This window comes from Muntiacus reevesi, chromosome 12, assembly GCF_963930625.1.
Source record: "Muntiacus reevesi chromosome 12, mMunRee1.1, whole genome shotgun sequence".
In the NCBI taxonomy this organism is placed as follows: Eukaryota; Metazoa; Chordata; class Mammalia; order Artiodactyla; family Cervidae; genus Muntiacus; species Muntiacus reevesi.
Window position 1 is genome coordinate 75081253 of NC_089260.1, and position 27569 is coordinate 75108821.

Below are 27569 nucleotides of genomic sequence, written 5' to 3' on the forward strand. Positions count from 1 at the left end.
GTGGATTTTTCACCATCTGAGCCACCTTTGCCTTCCAGAAAGCCTCATGGGTGGGGGCTTTACCTGCTGACGGACCCAGCAGCTGGCCGAGACAGGCGGAGGGTCTGGGGAAGCTTGGTGACATCGGTCCTGGGGGACCTGCTCACGGTGTGATGACCCCTCCCTCCCACAGGGGGACCCACAGCTGGGACGGGAAGGTTCCTGCGTTTGGAGCAGGTGCCTAGCGGGTAATACAGACCCACAAACACACAGAGCAGCACAGGGTCGGTGGGGCCGTCTGCCTGGCACCTGCCCACCAGCCGGCAGGGCTTTTGCTTCCAGGCCTCAGTCTCCCTGTGACTGAGCATCCCACGGTGGTTGGGCCTGTGGGGAAGGTGAAGCACAGGAAGTGTTATTAGATGCCACAAAGGAAGAGCATGCCAGCTCAGGGGGTGTCCAGGATGACTGCCTTGTCCAGGAAGGATGCCCGTGGGCCCTCTATCTGGGTTTTGAAGGATGGGTAGGAGTTTTCTGGTCTGAGCACTGCAGACCAGCGTGTACAGAGGCATGTTACTACATGTCACTGTGCTGGGAGGCTGGAGTGTGACCGGAGGAGGGGCCTGACCTTGGAGGAGTCGGCCTCATGAACACGGGGAGACTCACCCTGGGTGTGAAGTGAAGCAGGCTTGCTTGGGGGTGTGAGGGGCCCACTGAGGAGGGAGAGCAGACGGATCCACAAGGCAAATGGAGCCACAGGAGCCAGACATGGGGAAGCGTCAGGATTAGGATGAGCCATTTCTCGCAGCAGCTGAGTGGGAGTTGGGGGCAGTCCCTGCTCCATGTTACAGATAGGGAAGCAGGTTCGCTTCGTATCTTGCCTGTGGTCACACTGCTGAAGAGCAGTGAAGCTGGACTTCGGATTTGGGTCTCTCTCCAGCTCTAGAGCCCCTGAATACTGGACATTTGGGAAGGTTACTAAATCAATTAAGATCATCATGCGTACAAATAATGATGTATTTGTTCACGTAACCAAAGAGTAAGGCTTGATGCAGTGCTGTGGGAGTGTCCGAGGATCTGTTAGTGTCAGCTGCACCCTTGGACTGGCCCCAGGATGGCTGCCCAGCAGTTCTAGAGGTGGCACAGGACTTCATCCTTGTCCCAGGGTCCCCACCTGGTGCCCTGAGAGGCACTGTGACTGCCAGCGTAGGGGGGACTGGAGAGGACAGATGGACTCAGCCCAGATCACGTGCCCCCCTGCACACCTGGGGAAACTGGGTCAGAAGGGCACTCTTTCCCAGGTGGTTCCCGTCCAGGTAGACTTAGGTGCTGGCGCCACCTGCTGCCTCCTGTGGGTAGTGCGCAGCGTCCTGGTGTCCGTGGCTTTAAGAACCTCTTTTTTTGTTTATGAAACTAAGGACACCAGAAACAGATTGACCCAGAAACGTTCAAAGATTTCTACAACTGCTGGAAGGAGGCAGAAGCAGAGGCGCAGGAGGTCAGCCTGCCTTTGTCGGTGATGGAGCAGCTGGACAAAAACGAGTGTGTGTACAAGCTGTCGCGCTCTGTCAAGACGAATCGCGGGGTGGGCAAGATCGCCATGACCCAGAAGCGCCTGTTCCTCCTCACGGAGGGGCGGCCCGGCTACGTGGAGATCTCCACCTTCAGGAACATAGAGGTGAGGACAGGCCTGTGGCTGCCAGCCGTGGGCCCGCCCCTACACCCAGCTCCTGTTAACCCCCGCGCCCCCGCCCAGACCGTCATTTCACTTTTCCGCTTCTCTTTCTGCCTCTGCAGGATGTCAGAAGCACCATGGCCACTTTTCTGCTCCTGAGAATTCCCACTTTAAAAATCAAAACAGCATCCAAGAAAGAAGTCTTTGAGGCTAACCTCAAGACGGAGTGTGACCTCTGGCACCTGATGGTGAAGGAGATGTGGGCCGGGAGGAAGCTGGCCGACGACCACAAGGTCTGTTCTCACCCAGGGCTCCGGTCTCTTAGCTATGCTCAGCATAAAACCCGGGCGACTCGGGCCTGGACCTGGGCGCAGCATCTCGTCAGAAGGCACTGATGATGCTGTGGTCCGTGTGACTCGGCGCAAGGCCCTGGGGTGATGGGGGAGGCCTTGGGGGCAAACACAGAGGCCAGCCCGCAGGGCGGTATGCGTGGACCTGTGCTTGGCCTCTGCATTCTGCCTCCTCTGCTCCAGGCGACGCCCAGGGAGGGCAGCGTCGGGGCTGCACCCTGGCAGATGTGAGCTCAACTCTCAACTCTTTCTCTTCACGGGATTAGGGTTCTGGTTGGGGGTGTATTAGGTTCCTTCCACAGGGCTACATTTAAAATCCTAGGGAATTTTGTAGCTTCACTTACTTTGGGCCATACTGATGGCTTTGGTTACAGCAAGTTAAGACTTCCTAGTCATGAAGGGTACCCTGGACGGAGGTAAGACATGGGGACACACCAGGGCGATGTTTGTCTTGTCAGAAAGGTGAGATGAGACAGGAAACCCACAACAGAGTGAGCAAAGGGTCCAAACTGGGAACTCACACGGGGAGCAGTTTGTAAGATTCTCAAGAGCTGCAGCTCACTGGTCATCAGGGAGATGCAGGTGGGGGCGGCAGCCACCCAGTGGCAAACTTCAGTAGGAACGTACGTCCAGTGGTGGAAGAGCTGCCCTCTATGATGGACATTCCGTCCCTGGAGGAGCCTAACGTCAAGGAAGTGGAAGGAGGCTTCTGTTTAAAATAAGGGAAGACTAGGTCCTAAGATTCCAATGTTCTGTGACTTTTGGACTCTCTGATTTTACGTCCACTTGACTATTTGGCACAACCCAGGTGGCTCCATTTTTAAAACTCTGCCTGCCAATGCAGGAGATGTGGGTTCGATCCCTGGGCCGGGAAGATCCCTTGGAGAAGAAAATGGTAAGCCACTGCAGTATTCTTGCCTGGAAAATTTCATGGACAGAGGAGCCTGGTGGGCTGCATTCCACGGGGTCGCAAAGAGTCGGACACAACTCAGAGACTAAACAACAACAACAACAAAGCGCATCAAAGCTGGTGGGCTGGCAGGCGCCTAAGGACAGTCGTGCAGGCTCACATCCGGCCCACCCTTCACAGGGGCTGCAGCTGCCTTTGCCAGACACGGTGGAGCTGGTCATTGTGACAGACACTGTGTGGCCTACAGACCCTGAAGTGTTTACCACCTGGATGTTTACAGGAGTTTAGTGACACCTGGGATCAGTTCAGTTCACTTCAGTTGCTCAGTCGTGTCTGACTCTTTGCGACCCCAGGGACTGCAGCACGCCAGGCTTCTCTGTCCATCACCAGCTCCCAGAGTTTACTCAAACTCATGTCCAGCGAGACAGTGATGCCATCCAACCATTTCATCCTCTGTCATCCCCTTCTCCTCCTGCCTTCAATCTTTCCTAGCATCAGGGTCTTTTCAAATGAGTCAGTTCTTCATATCAGGTGGCCAAAGTATTGGGGCTTCAGCTTCAGCTGAATGAATATGAATGAATGAATGAATATTCAATGAATATTCATTGACTTCCAATGAATATTCAGGACTGATTTCCTTTAGGGTGGACTGGCTGGATCTCCTTGTTGTCCAAGGGACTCTCAAGAATCTTCTCCAACGCCATAGTTCAGAAGCATCAAGTCTTTGGCGTTCAGCTTTCTTTATGGTCCAACTCTCACATCCATACATGACCACTGGAAAAACCATAGCTTTGACTAGATGGACCTTTGTTGGCAAAGTAATGTCTCTGCTTTTTAATATGCTGTCTAGGTTGGTCATAACTTTTCTTCCAAGGAGCAAGCATGTCTTAATTTCATGGCTGCAGCCACCATCAACAGTGATTATGGAGCCCCCCCAAAATAAAAGTCTGTCACCGTTTCCATTGTTTTCCCATCTATTTGCCATGAAGTGATTGGACCAGATGCCATGATCTTAGTTTTCTGAATGTTGAGTTTTAAGCCAACTTTTTCACTCTCCTCTTTCACTTTCATCAAGAGGCTTTTAAGTTCTTCACTTTCTGCCATAAGGGTGGTGTCATTTGCATATCTGAGGTTATTGATATTTCTCCTGGCAATCTTTTCCAGCTTGTACTTCATCCAGCCCAGCATTTCTCATGATGTACTCTGAATATAAGTTAAATAAGCAGGGTGACAATATACAACCTTGATGTACTCCTTTCCCGATTTGGAACCAATCTGTTGTTCCATGTCCAGTTCTAACTGTTGCTTCTTGACCTGCATACAGATTTCTCAAGAGGCAGGTCAGGCGGTTTGGTCTTCCCATCTCTTTAAGAATTTCCCATAGTTTGTTGTGATCTACACAGTCAAAGGCTTTGGCATAGTCAATAAAGTATATTTTTCTGGAACTCTCTTGCTTTTTTGATGATCCAACAGATGTTGGCAATTTGATCTCTGGTTCCTCTGCCTTTTCTAAATCCAGCTTGAACCTCTGGAAGTTCATGGTTCATGTACTGTTGAAGCCTGGCTTGGAGAATTTTGAGCATTACTTTGCTAGCGTGTGAAATGAGTGTAATTTTGCAGTATTTTGAGCATTCTTTGGCATTGCCTTTCTTTGGGATTGGAATGAAAACTGACATTTTCCAGTCCTGTGGTCATTGCTGAGTTTTCCATATTGGCTGGCATATTGAGTGCGGCACTTTCACAGCATCATTTTTCAGGATTTGAAATAGCTCAACTGGAATTCCATCACCTCCACTGGCTTTGTTGGTAGTAAGTTGTTGTTGTTCAGTTGCTAAGTTGTGTCTGATTCTTTATGACCCCATGGACTGCAGCAAGCCAGGCTTCCCTGTCCATCACCGTCTCCTGGAGTTTGCTCAAACTCATGTGCATTGAGTCAAATGATGCCATCCAATCACCTCATCCTCTGTTACCCCCTTCTCCTGCCTTCAATCTTTCCCAGCATTAGGATCTTTTCCAGTGAGCTGGCTCTTCACATCAGGTGACCAAAGTATTGGCGCTTTAGCTTCAGCATCAGTCCTTCCAATGAATATTCAGGATTGAGTTCCTTGAGGATTGACTGGTTTGATATCCTTGCGGTCCAAGGGACTCTCAAGAGTCTTCTCCAACACCACAGTTCAAGAGCATCAGTTCTTTGGTTGTTAGCTTTTATGGACTGGGCAATTTCATAGGCTAGTGAGTGGGAGGATTATTCCAACTATTTTGGGGAAGGGGTGGAGACAACCAGTATTTGTCTCAACTAAGAGAACATAAGTACAATACATGAAATCCAAATTTAAACTCTGCAGGTGGCTTTGCAAACCACACATTTTTAAAAGCATTGCTGTGTGTAACGGGACAAAGTCTTAGCGGGACGTGATTTCAGAGACACTGCTGAGATGACCGTGCCTCCCACAGGACCCCCAGTACGTACAGCAGGCGCTGACCCACATTCTCTTGATGGATGCAGTCGTCGGCACGCTGCAGTCACCGGGAGCCATCTATGCGGCCTCCAAGTTGTCCTACTTTGATAGGATGAAGAATGAAAGTAAGGTTTTTATCTGGTTGCCTTTTGTCTTACAAGTTGGAACCAACCCAAAGGTCTCAAACTTCTTTCTTCTGCCCTTTTCCCTTTGGAACACCACACCTCCCTCTGCGTCTTTCCTTTTCTCACATAGCAATCCCTTGGAGCTCTCTGCTCCTCAGGACACGCTGAGGCACCTCACCATTTCAGTGTCTGAGTAACAGTCCACTTTACCCCGTACGGCGTTGTTCCTGAACCTGAATTACCAATGACACGACAACAGGGTTTCCGTTGAGTGGCTCACAGAATCGCCGTCGCAGTCTCTGAGCTCTGTGGTCGGACACATGCCCACTGCAGAGCCGCAGGGACCTCTGTGCATGGTTGCCCATGACTGCCTGACCTCACTGCTCGGGCGTGGGGAGACCCCTGATGGCCGTCTCACTTTTTTCCCTTGATTCGGTCAGTTCCCCACCCCTAGGAATTCTCTGGTCTCCTGCCTGTAGGTTTAGATCTGGCTCTCACATTCTGGAAGCCATAGAGGTCAGTGGTTAGCTCAGTTTTTTATTTTTAGATTTTTCAAGTCCAGGAAATAGGGAGAAGATAAGAATAGGTTTATGCAACATTTTTAGCTACTTCTGTTTTGTGTCCACTCTTAAATGATCTGCTAAAACCAGCTGTCCTATGCTTTGCATAAAGAAGCAGAGACTATAGAGGAGCACTTACTCTATCAACCTTACTACACGCTGGAAGCCACATGTGCTCAGTTAAACCCACCACGTGAAGTTAGTTCATGAAACACAGATGAGCAGGTTGTAGGGATTTTAAAAAAATTATTTTGGCTGTGCTGGGTCTTTGTTGCGGAGTGGGCGTTCTCTAGTTGTGGCGAGCAGGGACTACTCTCTACTGCGGTGTGTGGGCTTCTCATGGTGGTGGCGTCTCTGGTTGTGGGCGTGCGGGCTTCAGTAGCTGCAGTGTGGAGGCTCAGCAGTTGCGACTCCCAGGCTTAGGTGCTCTGGGGCACGTGGGACAGTCCTGACCAGGGGCTGAACCCGTGACCCCTGCACTCCTATCCACTGTACCACCAGGGAAGTCCTGTAGGGATGTTTTTCAGATGACAACTAGTTCTGCTTGTATGCACTTTAAAAAACATAGCAGTTTTGTTGAGATATAATTCACACACCATTCCCTTGCACAGTGTACACCTTACTGGTTTGAGTGTATTCAGAGCTCTATAGCTGTGAGCACGGTGGGTTTCAAACGTTTTCGTCACTCCAGTAAGAAGCCCCATACGTTTAGCAGCTGCCCCTCAGCTGCTGAGCAACCCCTGACCTACTTTCTGTCGCTGGGGATATGCCCGTTTTTGCCTAGTCTGAGCACTTCCTACGCGTGAACTCATAGCAGTGCGTGTCCTGTGTATCTGGCGTCCTCACGTGGTGTCACGCTCCAGGGTTCATCTGCGTGGCAGGGGTCACTGCTTCATCCCTTTTGAGGCTGAATGTACTCCGCTGGGTGAATACAGTATAGTTTATCCCTCCCTCCGTTTACTGTTTGAGGTTTCCTGCTTCCTGCCTGTTGCGAACAGTGCATCTGTGAATGTTTCCTGTACGAGTTTTTGTTTGGACATGTTTTTATTCCTCTTGAGTCAATAGCCAGGACGAGTCCATTTAAAATGTCACCCCAGAATAAGGGGAAACAAGCCCTGGTTTTGTGTTCGTTCCCCTCAGGGTGGTTTGCTCTTTGCCGTGTCTGTCACTAACCATGACATCACTAGTGCTTCCTGGTCCCAGGAACCCCTCTCCTGTATCCTGGACCCTCCCCCCACGCCCCCGCATCCCAGGACCCCACTCTTGGGGAGCAGCCAGGATGCTCCAGTTGCTGGAGGGACTTGGAGGAGCTCTTGTCAACAGTCCTGGAGCCAGATGTTGACGGCAGGGTTTTTTCTCACGCTTAATTAGGAACCAAATCAAATACACACTCCACTTGAGCTGTGGAGACCACTCCATGCTCAAGCCTGATCTTTGTCAAGAGTTTGCAGGGAAGCCTTCTCACTCTGGACACCGCGTTCGCAGTCTCCACGGAGGGACCCAGCACGTGACACTCACCCTTGATCCCATACTGCAGGGGTGGTCCCCCAAGCTCAGTGTCCCGGATCCCTGTTCCCAATCAAGGACCGTTTGCCCTTGTGTGAAGCGTGATGAGGCAGCGATACGTGATCCCGGGCTTCAGTGATAGTTTGTGGTCCATTCGTGATGGAAGGTCTGAAAATGAAACTTTCTGAGGTTTGCACCTCATCCCTGGAGGGAGCCGCTTGGCAGTCACTGGAGATATTTGTCGTGTGTGTGTGTGGGGGCGTAGGGGGCGGGCGTTGTTACTGGCATTGACCAGGTGAGGCCACGGATGCTGCTAAAGGTTTTGCAGTGCACAGACACCCACGTAGCCACGCCACGTGCTGGGGTGAGAAGCTGTTCGTGGGCTCGACTGATGGAGAAGTATTCAAAGTCTTCTCTGCTGGACCATCCCTAACAGTTGAGTGTTAGATCATTTAGCTTGACAGCTGTGTTTAGATGCCAAGCAGTGTGAGACCTTGGCAGACACCCTCTGGCTGGAAATGCTTGGCTTTACTTATGTCCAGTTTAAAGAGAGATTCATCTTGGCAAATCCTGGCTTTACCCCAGGACTAATATCCTGAGGGAAGCAGAGTGTGTGAGAGTGTCCTGGAGTCTGGGGACCTGACCCCCATGTGTCTGCCTTTCAGTGCCCATGGCAGTTCCGAAGACAACCTCGGAAACCCTGAAACACAAGATCAACCCCTCGGCGGGGGAGACCGCCCCACAGGCCATCGATGTGCTGCTCTACACCCCAGGTGAGGCCCGACCCCGGCTGTGTCGCTGCTGGGTTTGTAGCTTTATTGACGTCTACTTGATTTACAGCGTTGTGTTCATTTTTGCTGTATGGCAAGGTAACCCGGTTAATGCCCGTACACACGTTCTTCTTCATGTTCTTTCCTGTTACTGTTTATCACGGGACATTGATTACGGCTCCCTGTGCTGTCCATTCAGGCCATGCTGTCTGTGTTGCCGCTGTTCTTCTCAACAGCCTGAGAGCTGAGACTTGTGCTCACGGTCAGCACTGCCGTGGAGGGGCAGCGGCAGGGTGAGGGTGGACAGGGCCCAGGTGGTTTTCTGCTGTTGGAGGCAGAACTCTGGGTGACCAGGGGCAACTGCTCTGCGGACTTGGAGGCCACAAGGGCTGTGCGTGACTGAGTCTCCATCCAGCCTCGCCATCCTCACGTCCAGCGGATGCAGCCCCTGCACGCACATCTTTGGTTGGGGCGAGCCTGTTGTCGCTGGGATGGGGTAACGGCCCCTCCTGCGATGAGGCGCACGTCTGATGACACAGATGGCCGTTCTCCCCCAGTCAGGGACCAGGGGAGCGTTGGTCAAGCCCTCCGCAAACGCTGGGAGCCAAGGAGCCAGGCCCCGGGCACTGAGCCTGGCTTTGGAGCATCTCAGGCTCTGGGGGACTACAGACTGTGTCTCAGTGGGCAGATCACCCCAGCAGGGCCAGGAGACCAAGGCATGAATATCCCAGAAAGCCTGGCAGATTCACACTTCCTGGACTAGGACCGAGGAGGTGCTACAGAGCAGGGGTGGGGGAAAGACTGTCTCCCTCGTAGGAGGTGGGACGCTGTGGGTCCATGCGGGGAGATGGAGCTCAAGCACACCTCAGATCACACACGGCCATGGGCTCCAAGGATGGAGAGCTGAAAGGCAAAAGCAAACATAAGCGAGTGAAGCTTGGAGATGATAATACAGGCAACAGTAGTGATCCTAAGATAAGGAAACAAGTCAGTCACGTGAAAACCATGGCACGTGAAAACCACGAGCCATAAAGGAGCAGGTTGGTGACTTTGACCATATAAAGGATTTTTAAAAGAAACTTTCAAGTGAGTGAAAGTGATAGTTGCAGACTTGGAAAGGATATTCGTAAGAGGATAGACTCGACACGGGGTATTTGAAGTCGGTGGTATTTAAAGAGCGGCTACAAGTCAAGGAGAGTAAGAGCCTGATTCAGAAACAGGCAGGAGGCGTAAACACTTCCCCATGGAGGAGATCCAGATACCTGACTAGAGCCATCAGCCTCATGAGCGCCAGGGAAATGCAAACAAACCACAAGTGAAAAAACACAATCTTCATGGTGTCAGAGTGGCCACGATGGGAAAGACTGATGGTGTGAAGTGTGGGTGGCCATGTGGGGACAGTGGGATCCCGGCTGTGCTCGGGGTGGGGGGTGAGGGGGTGCGTGGCAGCTGCAGACCCTTCTGTCCCTGAGCCCCCTTCCCGCTGCCTGAAGCGCTGCCCGCAAGAGAATGCTCAGGCCTCCTGCCATCCTGCCTGGCGGAGGGCTCTGTGTATGTACTTCTCTGGCTGAACCAGCCAGTTTGCTGGTTCTGAGCTCCAAGGGGCTTGGCGGTTCAGGCTGTGCCCACCTTTGGAGCCTGGGCACCCAGGGTGGCACCTGGCACTGAGCAGGACCTGAGTCTTGGCACGAATCACAAATCCCGAGCTGATGCAGCAGAGGGTTTTCTTTCAACACGTCGGGTTGCTTTCCTCTTCAGGGCATCTTGACCCAGCGGAAAAAGTGGAGGATGCTCACCCCAAATTATGGTGTGCGCTGAATGAGGGCAAGGTGATCGTATTCGACGCTTCCTCCTGGACGATTCACCAGCACTGCTTTAGAGTGGGCACGTCTAGGCTGGTGAGTAAACAGTGTGCTGTTCAGCGTGGACAGTTTTCATCGACTTCCGGGTCAGGCTGCGGTTTTGGAGAGCGAGCGTGTCCACCTGCACAGGCAGCGGATGCTTGGACTCCACGGCATCCTGCTTAGTTGGGGTTAGGGCTTTTATTTTTTTAAAAGCTTTATATTTTTGCTTGTTTATTTTTGGCTGTGCTGTGTCCTTGTTGCTGTGGGGGCTTTTCTGTAGTTGTGGTGAGCAGGGGCCCCTCTCCAGCCGCAGTGCTTCTCACTGCAGTGGCTTCTCTGGTTGCGGAGCACGGGTTCTAGAACGTTTAGGCTTCAGTAGCTGTGATTCCCGGGCACCAGAGCACAGGCTCAGCAGTTGTGGCACACGGGCCCAGCCGCTGCACAGCGTGTGGGGTCTTCCCGGATCCGCATGTCTCCTGCATTCGCAGGCAGAGCCTTGATCACTGAGCCACCAGGGAAGCCTGAGGGGTTTTCCCTTTTATCTCCAGCTTTTAAATTGAATGTAAACTTGTTCTGTCTTTCACTTAAATATTCTCATTTAAGTGAGCAGATAATGGCTTTAACCACCCCTGCACTCTGAAAACTGTTATAAAACTGGATTTCAGTCCTGTGAAGGGCAGGGCAGTATTCTCACATTTACATTTCCAGTCATCAAAAGCGGACACTGGAATTATTTTAACATATTTGGGGTCAAGACTGAGAACCACTTAAATAAAATTTGCATGATATCATAGTTATCGTGTGGTTGAGAAACCTCAATTGTTTGAGTTTTTAGACTAATAACTTAGTCAACTTTGTTAAAAGAAAGTTCAGTTCAGTTCAGTTGCTCAGTTGAGTCCGACTCTTTGTGACCCCATGGACTGCAGCACACCAGGCTTCCTGGTCCATCACCAACTCCGGAGTTTACTCAAACTCATGTCCATTGAGTTGGTGATACCATCCAACCATCTCATCCTCTGTTGTCCCCTTCTCCTCCCACCTTCAATCTTTCCCAGCATCAGGGTCTTTACAGATGAGTCAGTTCTTCACATCAGGTGGCCAAAGTATTGGAGCTTCAGCTTCAGCATCAGTCCTTCCAATGAATATTCAGGACTGATCTCCTTTAGGATGGACTGGTTGGATCTCCTTGCAGTCCAAGGGACTCTCAAGAGTCTTCTCCAACACCACAGTTCAAAAGCATCAATTCTTCAGTGCTCAGCTTTCTTTATAGTCCAACTCTCACATCCATACATGACCACTGGAAAATCCATAGCCTTGACTAGATGGACCTTTGTTGACAAAGTAGCATCTCTGCTTTTTAATATGCTATCTAGGTTGGTCATAACTTTCCTTCCAAGGAACAAGAGTCTTTTAATTTTGTGCAAAAACCACCTCACCCCACCCCCTAGAAACCCAGGATCCAGTGTCAGGCCTGTAGCCGTTAGTGCTGCCAGGACCAGCCCGTTGGTTTTTGGAGGTCTCTCAAGGCCCCTCGTGGCTCTTTGAAAATCATTTCTTTCTGTGTGATGTCACCCTTATGCCCCAGGGCCTAACACAGCCACACCTGGAGGGGCCTTGTGAATTCTGGTGTTTCCAGGAGAGGGGCGGTCGGCGCTGTCTTTCTGGTGGGGTTCGCGTGTCTTCAGCGACGCTACCCTGCTGTTCAAAATGCTGTCACACCTCCTCTCTGGTGGGCTTCATCCTGTTCAAGACCCTCAGGGTACAAAAGAAGCCACTGTCCCAAGGGGTCTTACTAGGAAAATTTTCATGCCAACTCCTTTAACATGAAACAACTTTTTTTTCCTGTGAAAAGCAAGGTGAAATGAAGTTTGCATACCTAAGTGTTCAGCTTATATCCACTTTGATAGTCATGTTCCATCATCTAAAAGCAAGGGGACAATCTATGGCACGGTCTGTGCTTCCAAAACTGGGGTGAAACAGAAACACTGATTCAAATCCATGTTGCCAAAGGGTGGGGATCATTCTTAAAGTTGCTAAAAACCATCCCCCTCCACATTCAAATAATGAGCTTCGGACGAGACACGAACGGGATCCAAGACACATTAGAGCAAAATATTTATAGAAGTCTAATAACGCTTTAGATCAAACAAAAAACAAGAAGGAAAAATTAAGGGCATCATTCTTACTCTAAAATTTAATTTTTTCCTGTTGCTTCTTAGTTACAAGCATTTCAAAGACTGTTTAATAACATAATAACTTTAAAATCCTCCTGAAAATGAAATCAAATGGCTGCATTTTGTATCAATTTCTATTGATCGGCAGTTAGGCCAGGTAACATTTAATTAAAGCAGAAAGTTAACAAATTAGGTGAAAATATCTTCCCACTAGTTTCACAGGAGCAGTTTGTTTCATTTGACAAGGTAGAAAGTTGGGCAATTATCTCTAGAAAATGCTACCTCCTCTGAAATTTGAAGTTCAAAGTGGTTTATCTGAGATATCCTTGGGCCACTAAAGAAAGACATTTTACTAAAATTATAATAATTCTCTGGTAGATGCCACAAAGAAAGAGCTTTTTAAAATAATTCTGAAATTAACAAAGTAGCATCTTTCGAGAATACATATTGGTAAAATCGAAACTATCAGTTTTTATAAGCTCTTTCATGTGGTAATGATAAGTAAAAGTAACCACCAGATAAGTAATGGTAACCCCCAGATAAAGTAACAGTAACCACCATCGATAGTGATTTACTGTATTAGGTCTAGCCTCAGCCCCTCCAACATGATGTAACTGTTATTCTTGTATTTGAAAACCTGAGACATCTGTTCAGTTTCAGTAAAATGTTGCTAGTGTCATGGATGAAGGCCGACACCAGCTCAGGAGATTTTTAGGGATGCAGTCGGGTTGGTTGAGATATACCAGCAGACACACTTATGGTTCACACGTTTACGTGGCTTGTATAACTCTTCAGTGTTTTAGCCGTTAATTTCTAATTTCAGAAACTCTACAGATAATCACTGTTGTCGGTTCTTGTCATGCCAGAATACCCGAGGGCTGTCTCCAGCTGCAGGAGCACTGGGAGTTTTGTTTGTTGCTAGTACTCTTTGAAAGGAAAGTTATGACCAACCTAGACAGCATATTAAAAAGCAGAGACATTACTTTGCCAACAGAGGTCGGTCTAGTCAAGGCTATGGTTTTTCCAGTGGTCATGTATGGATGTGAGAGTTGGACTGTGAAGAAAGCTGAGTGCCAAAAAATTGATGCTTTTGAACTGTGGTGTTGGAGAAGACTCTTGAGAGTCCCTTGGACTGCAAGGAGATCCAACCAGTCCATCCTAAAGGAGATCAGTCCTGGGTGTTCATTGGAAGGACTGATGTTGAAGCTGAAACTCCAATACTTTGGCCACCTCATGCGAAGAGCTGACTCACTGGAAAAGACCCTGATGCTGGGAGGGATTGGGGGCAAGGAGGAGAAGGGGGACGACAGAGGATGAGATGGCTGGATGGCATCACTGACTCGATGGACATGAGTTTGAGTAAATTCTGGGAGTTGGTGATGGACAGGGAGGCCTGGCGTGCTGCGATTCATGGGGTCGCAAAGAGTCGGACACGACTGAGTGACTGAACTGAACTGAACTGAGTGTGCAGATTTGCCTCATCGCTCATTGATTTGTGGCCCCAGAACAAATGCTAATGGAGCTTTCGTGGTTGTCCAGTTGTGCTCGTGGACAGGGCCTGGTAGCTGAGTGCACGTTTTATCCAAGGTCGGGCAAGGCAACTCTGCCTCTGGGGTCAGCTCAAACTGTGCACAGGTATCCTTTTCACGGCCTATTTAGTGCCACATCTTTCAACATTTTTGTGCTTTGTGTGTGTGTGATTTTGCTGTTTAAAATGCTGCCCTAGCGTAGAGCTGAAGAGCCTTATGGAGAAGGTGCGGACACAGTTCGGACCTGTGTTGTTCAAGGATCAAAGGTGTCCTTAAATAGAAACGCACATCAGTGATGACGTGTTGATCACGTGACAGTGGTGTGGCCCGAGGCCAGCAGGAACCTGAGCCTGTGAGTTCCCAGGAGCGGCGGCTCGGTGCGGGACACATGGGCCGTTGACCGCGCTGCCGTCTCCTTGGCCCGACAGAACTGCATGGTGATGGCGGAGCAGAGCCAGGTGTGGGTCGGCTCGGAGGACTCGGTCATCTACATCATCAACGTCCACAGCATGTCCTGCAACAAGCAGCTCACTGACCACCGCTCCAGCGTCACGGGCCTGGCTGTGCAGGACGGTGTGCAGGCGACCAGGTGCGGTGGGCTTCACTGGGTGGGGGGCCGCCTGGCTCGTGGGTGGCTCAGAGTCCCAGAGGGCAGGGTCCTGGTGGCCGGGCGGGGGAGCGAAGCAGGTCTGGGAGGCGAGCCAGGGGACGTCCCTGCATGGCTCTGGTCATGCATACAGAGAAGTGGTCTGAGGACGTGGTCAGAGAAGACCCCCTCTGGGGCGAGCGTGGTGGGCACGCGGCGGGCCCCTGGCCTCCCCACCCGTTCCCTGGCTCTGGGCTTGGCCTGCCGTCCTTGGCCTGTGGATGCATCACTGAAGTCCCCGTCTTCGCATGGGACCCCCGTGTGCCTCTGTCCAGCTGTGCACTTATCAGGACGCTGGTCAGTACTGGACTAGGGTCCACCCTGTTAGCATCACTTAACTACTTCTCTGAAGACACTGCTGTGAACTAAGGTGGCATTTGAAGTGCTGGAGGTTAAGGGCATCAACATATCTTTCTTCGGGACCGCAGTTCAAGCCGTTGGCTGTCGAACCTCACCTCATTCCTCACTGTCCTTACTTCATTAAGACCGTCAGGCCCTGAGGGCAGCCCCTGTCTGTTCCCTTGCTGGGGCCTGGGCCTGGATCGGGGCCTGGCACACCACAGGTGAGGGGTGGGGGGCGCTGAGCACCCGGCGGAGTCCGCTTCCCGCTGTGGCCTGGGAGCAAGTGGACACAGGTGGACACGGCTCCTTTTTGGTTGCTCCCCTGGTGCCACCCCCACCTCCTGTCCCCCGGGGGCCAGGGGTGCCGGGTGTCCTCGGTCGGGGGGACTTGGGTCCTCAGGTGAAGGTGACATGCCGTCAGGAGGCGCAGGGTACACAGCACTAGCTGAGCCCGCCCCCCAGAGCCGCCCCCCAGCTGCCAGGCCCAGAGCCCCGCTGACCCTTGGCCTCGCGCGTGCGGGGGTGCCGGGAGCACTGGGTTTCTGGCCCCTTGCTGGGGGAGGTAGATTTTAGTGAGCGGTTCTGCTCACAGTCCCTGATGGAGGGGGCGGCGACCCGCCGTGGGAGGTGCCGGGCTGGCGTGGGTGCTGAGCGTACCCCACCACCCTGGTGTCCGCGGCGTCCCCTCCGGCGGGGCCTGGGTGCTGAGCCAGCTGGCAGCGTTGCTCTCTCTGGATGGAAGGGCTGTCTTTCCATCATCCGCGTCATCACCACCATCGCGTGGTCCTCTCCGGCCGCAGTTAAATGTGCGCGTCTGTCCGCCCCAGCACCGTGTACTCATGCAGCGCTGACGGGACGGTCCTGGCCTGGAACGCAAGCTCCCTGAGGGTGACCGGCAGGTTCCAGGTGCCCGGTGGAGGGCTCTCGGCGATCAGACTGCACGGCGGCCGCCTCTGGTGCTGTAAGTGCCCCGGCCCTGGCCCCTGCCCCTGCTAGGCCAGGAAGAGGCCAGGCCCTTTCCTCTGCCTCGCATTCCAACTGGGGCTTCAGAACGCAGGTTCCTTCTTTGTGCTCCTGCTCCCCACATCCCTCCTGAGTGTGCGGCTGCCCGCTGCCCCACCCCCTGCCGTGCCCCTCCCCTTCCTGCGGCCCCTCCCCCCGCGGCCCCTCCCCCCCGTGCCCTCTCCCCCTCATGTGCCCCTCCCCTCCCATGCCCCGCCCCTCTCCCATGCCCCCCCCAGCTGCCTGTTCCCTCCCCCCGTGCCCCTTCTCTCCCGGTGCTCCTTCCCCCTGCTCTCGCTGCGCCCCGGGGGCCATGGCCGCTCCTCCCGCAGCACCACCCCCTCCGCCCCATCCTCTGTGTGCTGACGTGAGTGGTCCTAAGCCGGCACTTGGCCGAGCAGGGCGGGTTGTGATGGGGAGGTGCAGACGCCTGAGGCGTGGCTTCTGTATTCATGAGCATTACAGCGCAAAGGTGGCCTGCACTTTGAAGGCTTCGCTAGCGTGTGCCAGATACCATGGACGATGGTCATGGATACTTTTTAAATCGAAGCATGTTTTACCTGTGATGAGATGCACAGTGTGTGTGTGGTTCGCTGTGTGTTGAAAGTGCACACCACATAACGCCTGACAGGCAGACACAAGGTTTCCCTCGGGGCCTGGCCCCACTGTGCCCCTCTGCAGGGAAACGCCTGTTCTGAATTCTCCGTGGGTTTGTTCTCCTGGCTCCTGAACTGTCTGTAGATGGGCTCTGCAGCCTGCACTCTTTTCATCTGGCTCAGGACAGGCAACATGATGTTTTTAGGGTTCATCATCCGCAGTGTTTGCGGAGCGACAGCACGATCGTTCCACTGTGTGGATGCTACAGCCCAGTTACTGGTTCCCCTGTGGGTGGACCTGGGTTAACCATGTTTCACCATCTGAGAAACTGTCATCTTTTCTGAAGCTGCCACATGGTTTTATGTCCCCACCAGTGGTACATGAGGCTTCCAGTTCCTCCCCGTCCTCACCAAACCTATCATCTGTTTTTTATTGTAACTGTCCTGGTGGGTGTGAAGTGGTATCTCACTGTGACTTTGGTTGCATTTCCCCCAATGACTCACGGACTGTTTGCCATCTCTGTGTTTTCTTCAGAGACATGTCTATTCAGACCCTGTGCTCATAGGTCTTCTCACTTTCAAGGGGATTAATGACATGGCTGGGTGTAAACCTTTTTTTCCCCTCCATTTTCCCATCTGTGCTTCTTTTATTCCTCCTTTCCTGCCTCCTTTTGAGCTTCTTTTTTTTTTTTTTATATTCAATTTAATCTTTATTGTCTCTCTAGTTCTTTGGGCTTTGTTCTACTTTTTAGCAACGGCTCTAAGGATTTCAATATGCAACCTTAACTTCTCACTATATACCTTCAATAACTATTACACCACTTCATGTATAATGGACACAGTGTACAGTAGTAGAATTAATTTCATTTACCTTTCTTTCCCCTTCCTATTGTTGTTAAATGCCATTGTGATAAACTTCATATTTTAGAAAATTTTGCCTAAGTACTCAATGGTCTTGCAAAGAAATTAAGAAAAGAATTTATTTTTGTCCATATATTTATCATTTCTGGTGACCTCCGTCCCTTCTTAAAATTCAGGTTTCTGTCTTGCATCACTGCCTCTTAGACTTAGGATTTCCAGTGACCTGTGTGTGCTGTAAACAGAGTCCAGGCTGACATGTAGTTTCCTGGCATGTTAGAAATGTCATTCCATCGTCTCGCAGCTCTTCTTGTTCCTGATGAGCAGTCGGCCGTCTTTCCCACTGTTCTGCTGAACAGAATGTGTCTGGGGTCAGTGGCTGCTTTTAAGGTCCTGTCTCTGGTTTGCATGAGCTGGGTGTGAAGGGCTTTGTGTTGATCTTGCTTGCGGTTTACTTTCTTGAATTGAGGGGGACCCTGGGAACTGTGCTGCTCACCGAGTTTCATTCTTCCCAAGACTGTATCCTTCAGCTTTGGTTGGTCTCTGGTGACTGTCAGATATGTGTGTGTGTCCATTCATGGATGCATTTGGGACTAAAAATCCCTGTTAAATATGGGGAGGGATATAACAGATTAGAATGAGGGTAGATAACCTTGTTTTCTGGGTAGAATTCCTCATATTTTTCAAGTTAATGAGTATAGTAAGTAGTTTTCCTATTTAACAATGAGAAAAGCACAAGAGGAAAGCAGGGTTTCTTTGTAAAGAACAACTTCTCCTGTGAAGTGCTGTTCCAAGTCTTTATGCAAGGATAACAAACTAAAACCTTAGTCACTCAGCTGATGGGGTCTGTGGGCACCGAGGTATAGCCTAGAAGGATGTGAGTGTGGAGGGGCAGGGTGATGCCTCTGACTCCCCCACAGGCCCTTGGTGAGGTGAGCCTGGGGGTCCCGACTTCCCTCTCCAGTCTGGTCAGTGTTTCAGACCCTCTGTACCTTCCCCTAAGTCTGCGTCTGCTGCAGCACCACAAACCTCCCCCAGCCCCAGGCCTGAGCGCCCCTCACAGGACGCGGCTCCAGCGGTTACTGGGAGGGAGCGGAGCTCGTCCTGCTCCCCGTGGTTGGAGGTGGGCACCAGGAGGTGCATGTGTGGTCCAGGCTGCGGCCTCTGTGTGTTCAGTGTCAGATCCGGGGTCATCACAGACGACTGGTCACTTTGGGTTGGTCCCTGGCACCTCAATCTCTCTGCTCATCTGAAAAATAAGGTGGAAATGCCATCTTTCCCACTGGACAGCAGGCTGGTGGCTGGGAGATGCAAGAGGCAGAACGTGGGCCTCGGAGTATCAGTGGCTGTGAGGGTCACTGACCGTTACCCCAGAAGGTGGCCCTGACGGGCTGGGCACCTCAAGGCCAGTGATCGTTCACCCACATCTATGGCCCCACTCCTTGCTCTGTGTGCAGCAGGCCCCCTGCACGCTCACACAGGCTGGGTGGCTCTGAAATCTGCCTGCCGCCCTCTGCAGTGTTCATGCGCAGTGAGCGTGCTGGTCGGCGCTAAGGAGGGGGTCCCTGGGGGCGTTAGTGCCTCTTGGCAGGACCTCCTGCTGCCCAGGTATTCCTAACAAGTAGAAGCATCTGAAAAGACCTTCTTAATTAGGGCAAGTGGATGATGGCATCTCAGGGTGAAAGCCTTCCTGGAGGGATGCTGGGGTTTCTATTAGGTCTCAGGCAGGAAGGAGAGGCTCTCGCCTTCTGTGACTGAGAACCCAGCTGAGCTCCCAAGTCCCGAGTATGGCCAAGGGTCATTTCTTGGTGGGCTTGGAGTCCAACCACCGTGACAGGAAGCTGGAGCCCTTCTGGGGGGCTTGTACCTCCTCCCTCTGCAACCAGACGGTGCTGCCCACAGGGCGGGGCTGCGTCCTCCTGTCCCTGTGGCTTCATGCAGGGTGGGAGGTGGAGGGAGCAGGCAATAAAAGCCCCGAGAGGACAGCCCTGTGGCTCCTCACCTTATCTTAAACCTGCCACCGTCTTCCTTGGAAACCTGATCTGATGACCTCGCTGCTGGATAATCGTGATGACCTGTAGCTCTCATGATGTGAGACTTGGTTTGCTTGAGTGATTAATAGAAGCAGACAGAGAGGAGCTTCAACAGAGAGATGTGTCCCACAAGGCTGGGAACCATCACCTAGAGCTCTAATCTTTACCCATGGGGGTATCACATGGCCTGGCTGCAAATAACCATGGCAGGAAGGATTCCACCGACTTCCTCGTCGGTAAAGATGGTACTAACCGCCCAAGGGTCTCTGAGGGAAGATGTGAAAGCACCACATGGAGGTTCAGTTCAGTCGCTCAGTCGTGTCCAACTCTTTGCGACCCCATGGACTGCAGCCCGCCAGGCCTCCCTGTCCATCACCAACTCCTGGAGTTTACTCAAACTCGTGTCCATCGAGTCAGTGATGCCATCCAACCATCTCATCCTCTGTTGTCCTCTTCTCCTCCCGCCTTCAATCTTTCCCAGCATCAGGGTCTTTTCCAATGAGTCTGCTCTTCGCGTCAGGTGACCAAAGTATTGGAGTTTCAGCTTCAGCATCAGTCTTTCCAATGAATATTCATGACTGATCTCCTTTAAGATGGACTGGTTGGATCTCTTTGCAGTCCAAGGGACTCTCAAGAGTCTCCTCCAACACCACAGTTCAAAAGCATCAATTCTTCTGCGCTCAGCTTTCTTTATAGTCCAACTCTCACATCCATACATGACTACTAGAAAAACCATAGCTTTGACTAGATGGACCTTTGTCAGCAAAGTAATGTCTCTGCTTTTTAATATGCTATCTAGGCCTGTAACACGGAGGCTACAGTTAGAGTGTCTCACGCCACACTCAGATGTGGGGAAGGGGCCGTGGCCTGCTGGTCACCCTGAGCCCCAACGGCCCTTTCATCCCTGCGCTTCACGTTCACTTTGCCCACCCCTCATCCTTCTCTTCGGTCTTGCAGGCACTGGAGACAGCATCCTGGTGGTGAACATGAATGGATCTCCTTGTCAAGAGCTGAAGATCGACGGAAGCTTTAAAGAGACAGGCACCTCCTTCCTGGGATTCCAGCTCATGCCCGAGGTACCCCAGCACATTAGGCTGGGCTGGCGCCCCTGAGCCACGGGACTGCTGCCGCGCTTGCCCTGACCCGTTTCACTTTAGCAGGAGCAGCTCTGGGCGGCCTGTGCCGGGTACCCCGACGTCTACGTCTGGAGCCTGCAGGACCTAGCCCAGCCCCCGCAGAGGATTCATCTCCAGGACTGCTCTGAGATCAACTGCATGATCAGGGTGAAGAAGCAGGTGAGAGGACATGGGCCTGGGGGTGCCCCTTGCTGCCTGACTGGGGGCCCCACGTGCCTCCCAGCTGGGCTACACATGTGATGCCCGCTTCTCCTGGCAGATCTGGGTGGGCGCCACGGGGCTGTCACAGGGGCGACTGAAGGGGAAGATCTATGTGATGGACGCGGAGAGGAGGACGGTGGAGAAGGAGCTGGCGGCCCACGCGGACACGGTGAAGACGCTGTGCTCCGCGGAGGACAGATACGTGCTGAGCGGCGCCGGCCGTGAGGAGGGGAAGATCGCCATCTGGAAGGTCGAGTGACCGAGGGGGCGTGTGCACTGCGAGCCAGGGACGTACCTTCTGACAGCTGCTGGCGCTTCCCGAGGGGAGGCGGTCTGAGCCGGCCGGGGCCATCTGCCCAGCGTCGGGGCGGGTCCACTGCAGGGCCTCCCGGGCTCTCTGACCGCTGGGCTCTCTGACCTCCTGGACGTTAGCTGATGAAACTGGACCATTTCCGGGGGTGGGGGGGTGTTTCTCAGGCAGCCTCTGCCGAGAAGCCCTCCCGAGCTGTCTGGATGGTTCCAGGATCTACACCCTGGGCCAGCGCCAGGCTAGCCGAGAGCTGTCGAGCTAAAGCACCCGTGAGCTGCAGACTGCCGGTCTCTGGCCATGCTTTCCCACCCGCTTCCCTCCCTCACTCACCAGATACCAGGCGCCGGGCTTACAGGAGCCCGGCGCCCGTACACTGACCTCTTGTTTCCAGTAAAGCTCATGAGAAGGGCTGCTTCTAAATGACCACGTTGTGGTTGAGTAGATTTGCACCTGCCCTTGCTGTCGCCCGTCAGAGCAGGGGACAGAGCCTGCCCAGGGAGGGGACAGCACTGGGGCGAGGCTGTCTGCACGGGGCTGAGACAGGCTCTGTGTTTTTTTCTTTTTAACAAATGCAGTGTTTTTTTTTTTTTCATTTATTTTTATTAGTTGGAGGCTAATTACTTTACAATATTGTAGTGGTTTTTGTCACACATTGACATGAATCATGAGACAAGTGCTCGGGCCTGGTGCACTGGGAAGACCCAGGGGAATCAGGGGAATCGGGTGGAGAGGGAGGTGGGAGCAGGGATTGGGATGGGGAATACATGTAAATCCATGGCTGATTCATGTCAATGTTTAACAAATACAGTGTTTTTATAATGAAAAGAGACATTTTTTATACCAAAGATCAGCATTCTATCTAAAACAGCACAAACAAACCCTTACTGGACATGCGTGTCCATTTCCACTGCATCTGGATCCTGGCTGCACAGCGTGTAATGCATATGTAGACAGTGCCTTATTATTTAACTGAAGATAATCATACTAGCAAAAGGCCTTTTGTACAATTTTACTGTAACACTGAGCTCTCGTCCCCGTTTTGGCCTGGCTGCTGGGCATGGAGGGAGCGCTGCGTCAGGGCCCCAGGCTGTCCCCCGTGGAGCCACAGCGCGCTACACCACTGGAGGCTGGCTGCCACACCCTCTGTCCTGGGTTTGGGGAACCCATAGACATCATGCCAGACCCTGTGAGCAAGGTCTCTGTCAGGCCCCCAGGACACAGCCAGGCTTCCAAGGTGTCTGCAGTGACTCCCGGTTGAGAGCTGTAGCCTGGCCTCTGGCCGGGTCTACAGAACCTAAGCATTCTGGAAGGTCTGATCATGTTCTGGGATGTCCTGAGACTGTGGTGCAGAGAAGAGCTAGGCGGCTGAATCCCCCCAGTCCGTCCTTCTGGGGAAGGTGTGTTCCCCTGACTTCTAGAGGGAAGACTGGTCTCCCAGCAGCAGAGGGCAGAAGGTGGAATTCTGCTTTTGTACACACATGAAAAACTAGAGTAAAAGCCCATCAGAAATCCGCATAAATTATTGAATTCCCATCCACGTGCAACCAGGTATCTTCACCTCATCAGGAATAAATTCTCATGTGCTAACACTGCTGTCCAGTTTCTTTACTTTAGCCAGTGTTAACTTATGGGGGCGTCTTTAAAATAGTACAGGACTGCTCAACATCACTGATTATCAGAGAAATGCAAATCAGAGTGACAGTGAGGTGGCACCTTACAGCAGTCGGAATGGACATCATCCAAAAGTCTACAAATAACAAATGCTGGAGAGGGTGTGGAGGAAGGGGAACCCTCCTACACGGCTGGTGGGAGTGTAAGTTGGTGCAGCCACTACGGGAAACAGTATGAAGGTTCCTTAAAGAACCAAACGTAGAAGCACCATATGATCCAACCATCGCACTCCTGGGCATATTTCCAGAGAAAATTATAATTCAAAAAGATACATGCAGGACTTCCCTGGTGGTCTACTGGTTAAGAATCCACTTTGCAATGCAGGGGATATGGGCTTGATCCCTGGTCGGGGAACTAAGATCCCACATGCCACAGCTGAGACCCGACGCAGCCAAATATTAAAAAAAAAAAAAGATGCATCCCAGTGTTCACAGTGGCACTATATACAACAGCCGAACGTGGAAGCAACTGAATGTCCCTCAGAGAGTGGGTAAAGATGTGCTCCGTATACACGATGGAATACCATCCAGCCATAAAAAGAGCGAAATGATGCCATTTACAGCAACATGGGTGCAACTAGGGATTACCATACTGAGTGCAGTAAGTCAGAAAGAGAAAGACCATATGATATGACTTGTGGACTCTAAAATATGGCAAATGAACCTATCCGTGAGATAGAAACACACTCAAGGAACAGAGAACAGACTGCTGGTAGGTAAGGGGGCTGGGGGGGGAATGGGGTGGGAGGCTGGGCTCTAAGCTTTCATAGACAGAATGGATATACAAGGGCCGACTACAGCACAGGGAACTACAGTCAATATCCTATGATAAACCGTAATAAAAACTATAAAAATATGTATGCGTGTAACTCAGTCACTTTGCTGTGTGGCAGAAATTAACACATTATAAACCAACTGTACTTCAATTTTAAAAATATTAAAATATCTTTAAATATATTAAAATATCTTTAAAAATATTAAAATATCTTTGGTATAGACAAAGATTTTTTTTAAGAAACAATACAAAAAGTGCTAAATACTAAAGAAGAAATTAGTGTATTAGACTTCATCAAAATACGCCATTAAGTGAAAAGAGAAACCACAGACGAGGTGAAACTATTGACAGCGCTATGCGACAAAGACTTGCATCCAAAATAAATAAAGAGCTCCTACAAATCAATAAAAAGAAAAACAATTTAAAAAATGGACAAAAGATTCTTCACTAAAGAAGGTATATCGATGGCCAGTTTGAAAAGAGGCTTAAAATCATGAGTCATCAGGAGTGTCAAACCACAGTGAAATAACACTTGTACACTTGAGAATGGCTAATGTTAAAGATTCACAACAGCAAATAAAGATGAGGATGTGGAGCAGATGGAGTGTCCATACACCACTGGATAGAAACAGCATAACCACTGGGCAAGCAGTCAGCTTCTTTTAGACACATACCCACCCTACAACTCCACAATGCCACACTTAGCTTTTTACCCAAGATAAAGCAGAACATATGTCTACGAAGAGACATGAGAATCTCCATAGCATCTTTATTTGTGATAGCCCTATGCTGGAAACACCCATCAGCTGGAGAATGGATGTGATATAGCTGCACAAGGGAATTCTATACAGCAGTAAAAAAAAAAAAAAAAAGGAATTGAACAGCCATGTGTTTGACTCTCCAAAGCAGGCTGGGCAAAGTTGACACAAAGGCTGCTATTTCCATTCACACGAAGTTCAAGCCAGGCAAAAACAATCATGATAACAATTCATATCAGTGGGGATCAGGGGTAAGCTGGAAGGCATCAAGAAAGAATTATCTGAAGAAACCGTTGCATGCAGATTGAGTGTTAGTTACTCAGGTGTAGGCATATATCAGAATGTTCATAGAACATTGCACCTGTTCGTGTCACTGTGTAAATTCACCCACTTAAAAAAAAAATCACTATGGATTCTACAGATGTTAAAGAATTAGGGAATATTTTGAATTTGATGCCAGTAAATTTGGCATCAAACTTAGATGGAATGGAAAATTTATGTAAAAGATATAAACAACCATGACTAATTTAAGAAGAAATAGATACCTGAACAGACTTATTTACAATAAAGAAATTTAATCCATAATTTTAAAAAATGACAGGAAAAAATGACAAAGAATTCACTGATAAATTCTTCCAAATATATAAGGAATAAATAATACAAATCTGATAATTCTTTTCCTGAAAACAGGAGAGTTGAATGCTTCCTATCACATTTATAAGACTAACATTACCTTGCTACAAAAAACAGATATTACAAAGAAAAAAATACCAATTCCCCTCTTAAACATTAAAATCTTTTTAAAAAGTTTAGAAAATAAAATCTAGCAATACATAAAGAGGACATTACCTTATCATTAAGGAAATTCACCACAGGAATGCAAAGTTGGCTTAATATTCAAGACCAATTGATGTAATTCACCATCTTAACAAATGCAAAAAGAGAAAACACAAGTTCATCTCAATAGATTCAGAAAGAATATCTGACATAATTCAATATCCATTCATGTTAAGAACTCTCAGCAAACTAGGAATAGAAGGAAACTTCTTCAACTGGATAAAGAGCAGCTAAAACCCACAAACATTGTACTTAATGGTGAAGAGAGTGTTTTCACTCTGAAATCAGAAATAAGGCAGACTTCTTCCTCTTACAGATTGGGAGAAAATCTTTACGAAATATACGTCAGATAAAGGAATTCTATTCTGAGAAGTCAAAAGTAACAAAGAAAACAACCAAAAAATAGGACAAAAAACTAGGTTAGAGATTTCACCAAAGAAGATATATAAATTGCAAACACAGGAAAAGATGCTTAACACCCAAGGAGACACAGATGAAAACCACAAAGAGACAGCACTACGTACTCTTCCTTCCAGGACCCCTCATGGTTTACGGACCTCTGAGGAATCCTGCCTTGTCTGTGAGTGTCTCTGTGTGTGTCTGTCGTTTCTGAGCACCTGGGAAAGACCGTGTGCCCACCGTCTAGTATCTCTGAGCTCAGTTTCCTGATCTAAAAATTACACAGGGGCTTCCTGGCGATCCAGTGATTAGGACTCTGCGCTTCTACTGCTGGGGTCACAGCTTTAATCCCCAGTGGGGGAATTGAGATCTCACATGCTGTGCTGTGCAGCCAAATATATATACAATTATTATATAATTATGTATGTATATAATTATATAATATAATTATACAGTCTCTCAATTTTGTTGGCAGAACCAAGCATGTCAAAACAGAATGATGCAAAAAGAACTGTGCAAAAACAACAACAAAAAAGAACTGTGCAAATGGGAAGTAGATAAAAGGTTTATAATTAATGCCAGTGTGTTCTCTGTACTGAGTTTGAAGCCAAATGTGAGATTTCCCACTAAGAATTCAACTCTTTTCACTAATAATTTTTTCTTCCCCTACTCCTAGGTAAATCCTAAGGCATACCTACCAGAAATACAAATTAGTGAATTTTTACAATGACAGATGAAGTATAGACAGACAGGTGATAATAGACAAGATGAACAAGATATAAATACAATTTTCTCTCATTTTCCAATAAAAATTAAAACACCCCCAAAACTTCTGTTCATATTGTTAATGGAATGTAGTAGACCAATCCGTGCTAATAAGATGATCAAATAGTTTGCTAAACAAAAAATGTAGATTGCAAACTCTACGTGGGGTGGTTCAATTGTGAAACCCAAACAAAACATAGATTCTGCACTAACAGCGGTGGGACAGATGTGGAGGCTTGCGGATTGAGGCGGGGTCCGGGGCGCTCGCTTCCGGTGACCTACCCCTCGAGCCTGCGCACCCTCCTGCCCGAGCCTGGTGCGTCCCCGGGGCGGGAGGCCGGGTGAGGATGTGCGGCGCCGCCGCGGCCCGCCCCCGTCTCGCGGGCCCTGCGCTCCCCGGGCGGACGCCAGAGGGCGCTGCCAACTCGCTCGACCGCGAAGGGGACGAAGGCGGTGCCTGGACTCCAAGCTCCGCCCCGCAGGGAGGGCCCGCCTCTAGCGGCCGGCGCAGCCGCAGGAGGCGCGATGCGTGGTCCCCTCTAGTCCTCAGGAGCCCCTAGGTCCCTCCGACCGGAAGGTGTGCGCAGGGTCCGTCCGCGGGGCGCTCATGGCACAGCGCAGGACTAGGCCCCGGGGCCTCCCAGCCTCCATCCCCTTGATGACCAGGATGGACCGCCCTGATAGGCCCCTTGGTGACCGCACCCCGCCCCCGACGCGCGCGAGCCGACCCCCTTCTCCCATCCCCCATCCTGGGGCCGGCTTCTGCTGGACCCCAATTAAGGGCAATCCTGCTCCCCACTAGCTAGCGGTAAAGAACCCACCTGCCAATGCAGGAGAAATGAGAGATGCAGGTTTGATCCCTGGGGTGGGAAGATCCCCTGGAGAAGGGAATGGCAATCCACTCCAGTCTTCTTAGCCTGGAGAATTCCATGGACAGAGGAGCCTGGTGAGTTGCACCGGTCCAGAGGGTTACAAAGAGTCAGACACGACTGAGCGACTTAGTACGCATGCACACTCTCCTCCCCAGTGCAGGTCAAGCAGACCCTTTTGATCAAATCAACCCCTCTGGCATCACATCTCACCACCTGTGACCTCGGGCAAGTCCCTCCCCCTTCACTAGAGCCAACGCCAAGTCAGGGTGGCGGTGACTGGCAGCTGCCCGTAGCCCCAGCCAGGCTGTGGCACCCATCTCATGCCTGATGGCAGCCTGGCCCCTCTGTCTGGCGGGTGGTAACCAGGGTGGCTCCTGAGTTCCCCTCTTTCCTAGAAGGCTCGCTTACCAGTAGTCAGGACCGCACCACCCACCCACCAGGACAGGCTTTGGGAAGGAAGGGCTGCCAGACGTTTGCCCACATGGCCTGGG

General features: G+C 50.7%; 1 protein-coding gene across 3 annotated transcripts in view; it reads left to right on the forward strand.

Annotated features, from left to right (window-relative positions):
- DENND3 (DENN domain containing 3) overlaps positions 1 to 22589 on the forward strand; it is a 52058-nt gene extending 29469 nt beyond the window's left edge. For 2 of the 3 annotated variants that reach the window (XM_065903060.1, XM_065903062.1), the window contains exons 14-23: positions 1395 to 1654; positions 1774 to 1944; positions 5366 to 5495; positions 8227 to 8334; positions 10090 to 10229; positions 14307 to 14467; positions 15694 to 15827; positions 20313 to 20431; positions 20513 to 20650; positions 20751 to 22589. In XM_065903060.1, the coding sequence (XP_065759132.1) occupies positions 1395 to 1654; positions 1774 to 1944; positions 5366 to 5495; positions 8227 to 8334; positions 10090 to 10229; positions 14307 to 14467; positions 15694 to 15827; positions 20313 to 20431; positions 20513 to 20650; positions 20751 to 20951 (1562 nt within the window). In that variant the 3' untranslated portion in view covers positions 20952 to 22589. The remainder of the gene's footprint in view (positions 1 to 1394; positions 1655 to 1773; positions 1945 to 5365; positions 5496 to 8226; positions 8335 to 10089; positions 10230 to 14306; positions 14468 to 15693; positions 15828 to 20312; positions 20432 to 20512; positions 20651 to 20750) is intronic. The other variant, XM_065903061.1, reaches the window with a different exon arrangement.
- Positions 22590 to 27569: the final 4980 nt, after the last annotated feature.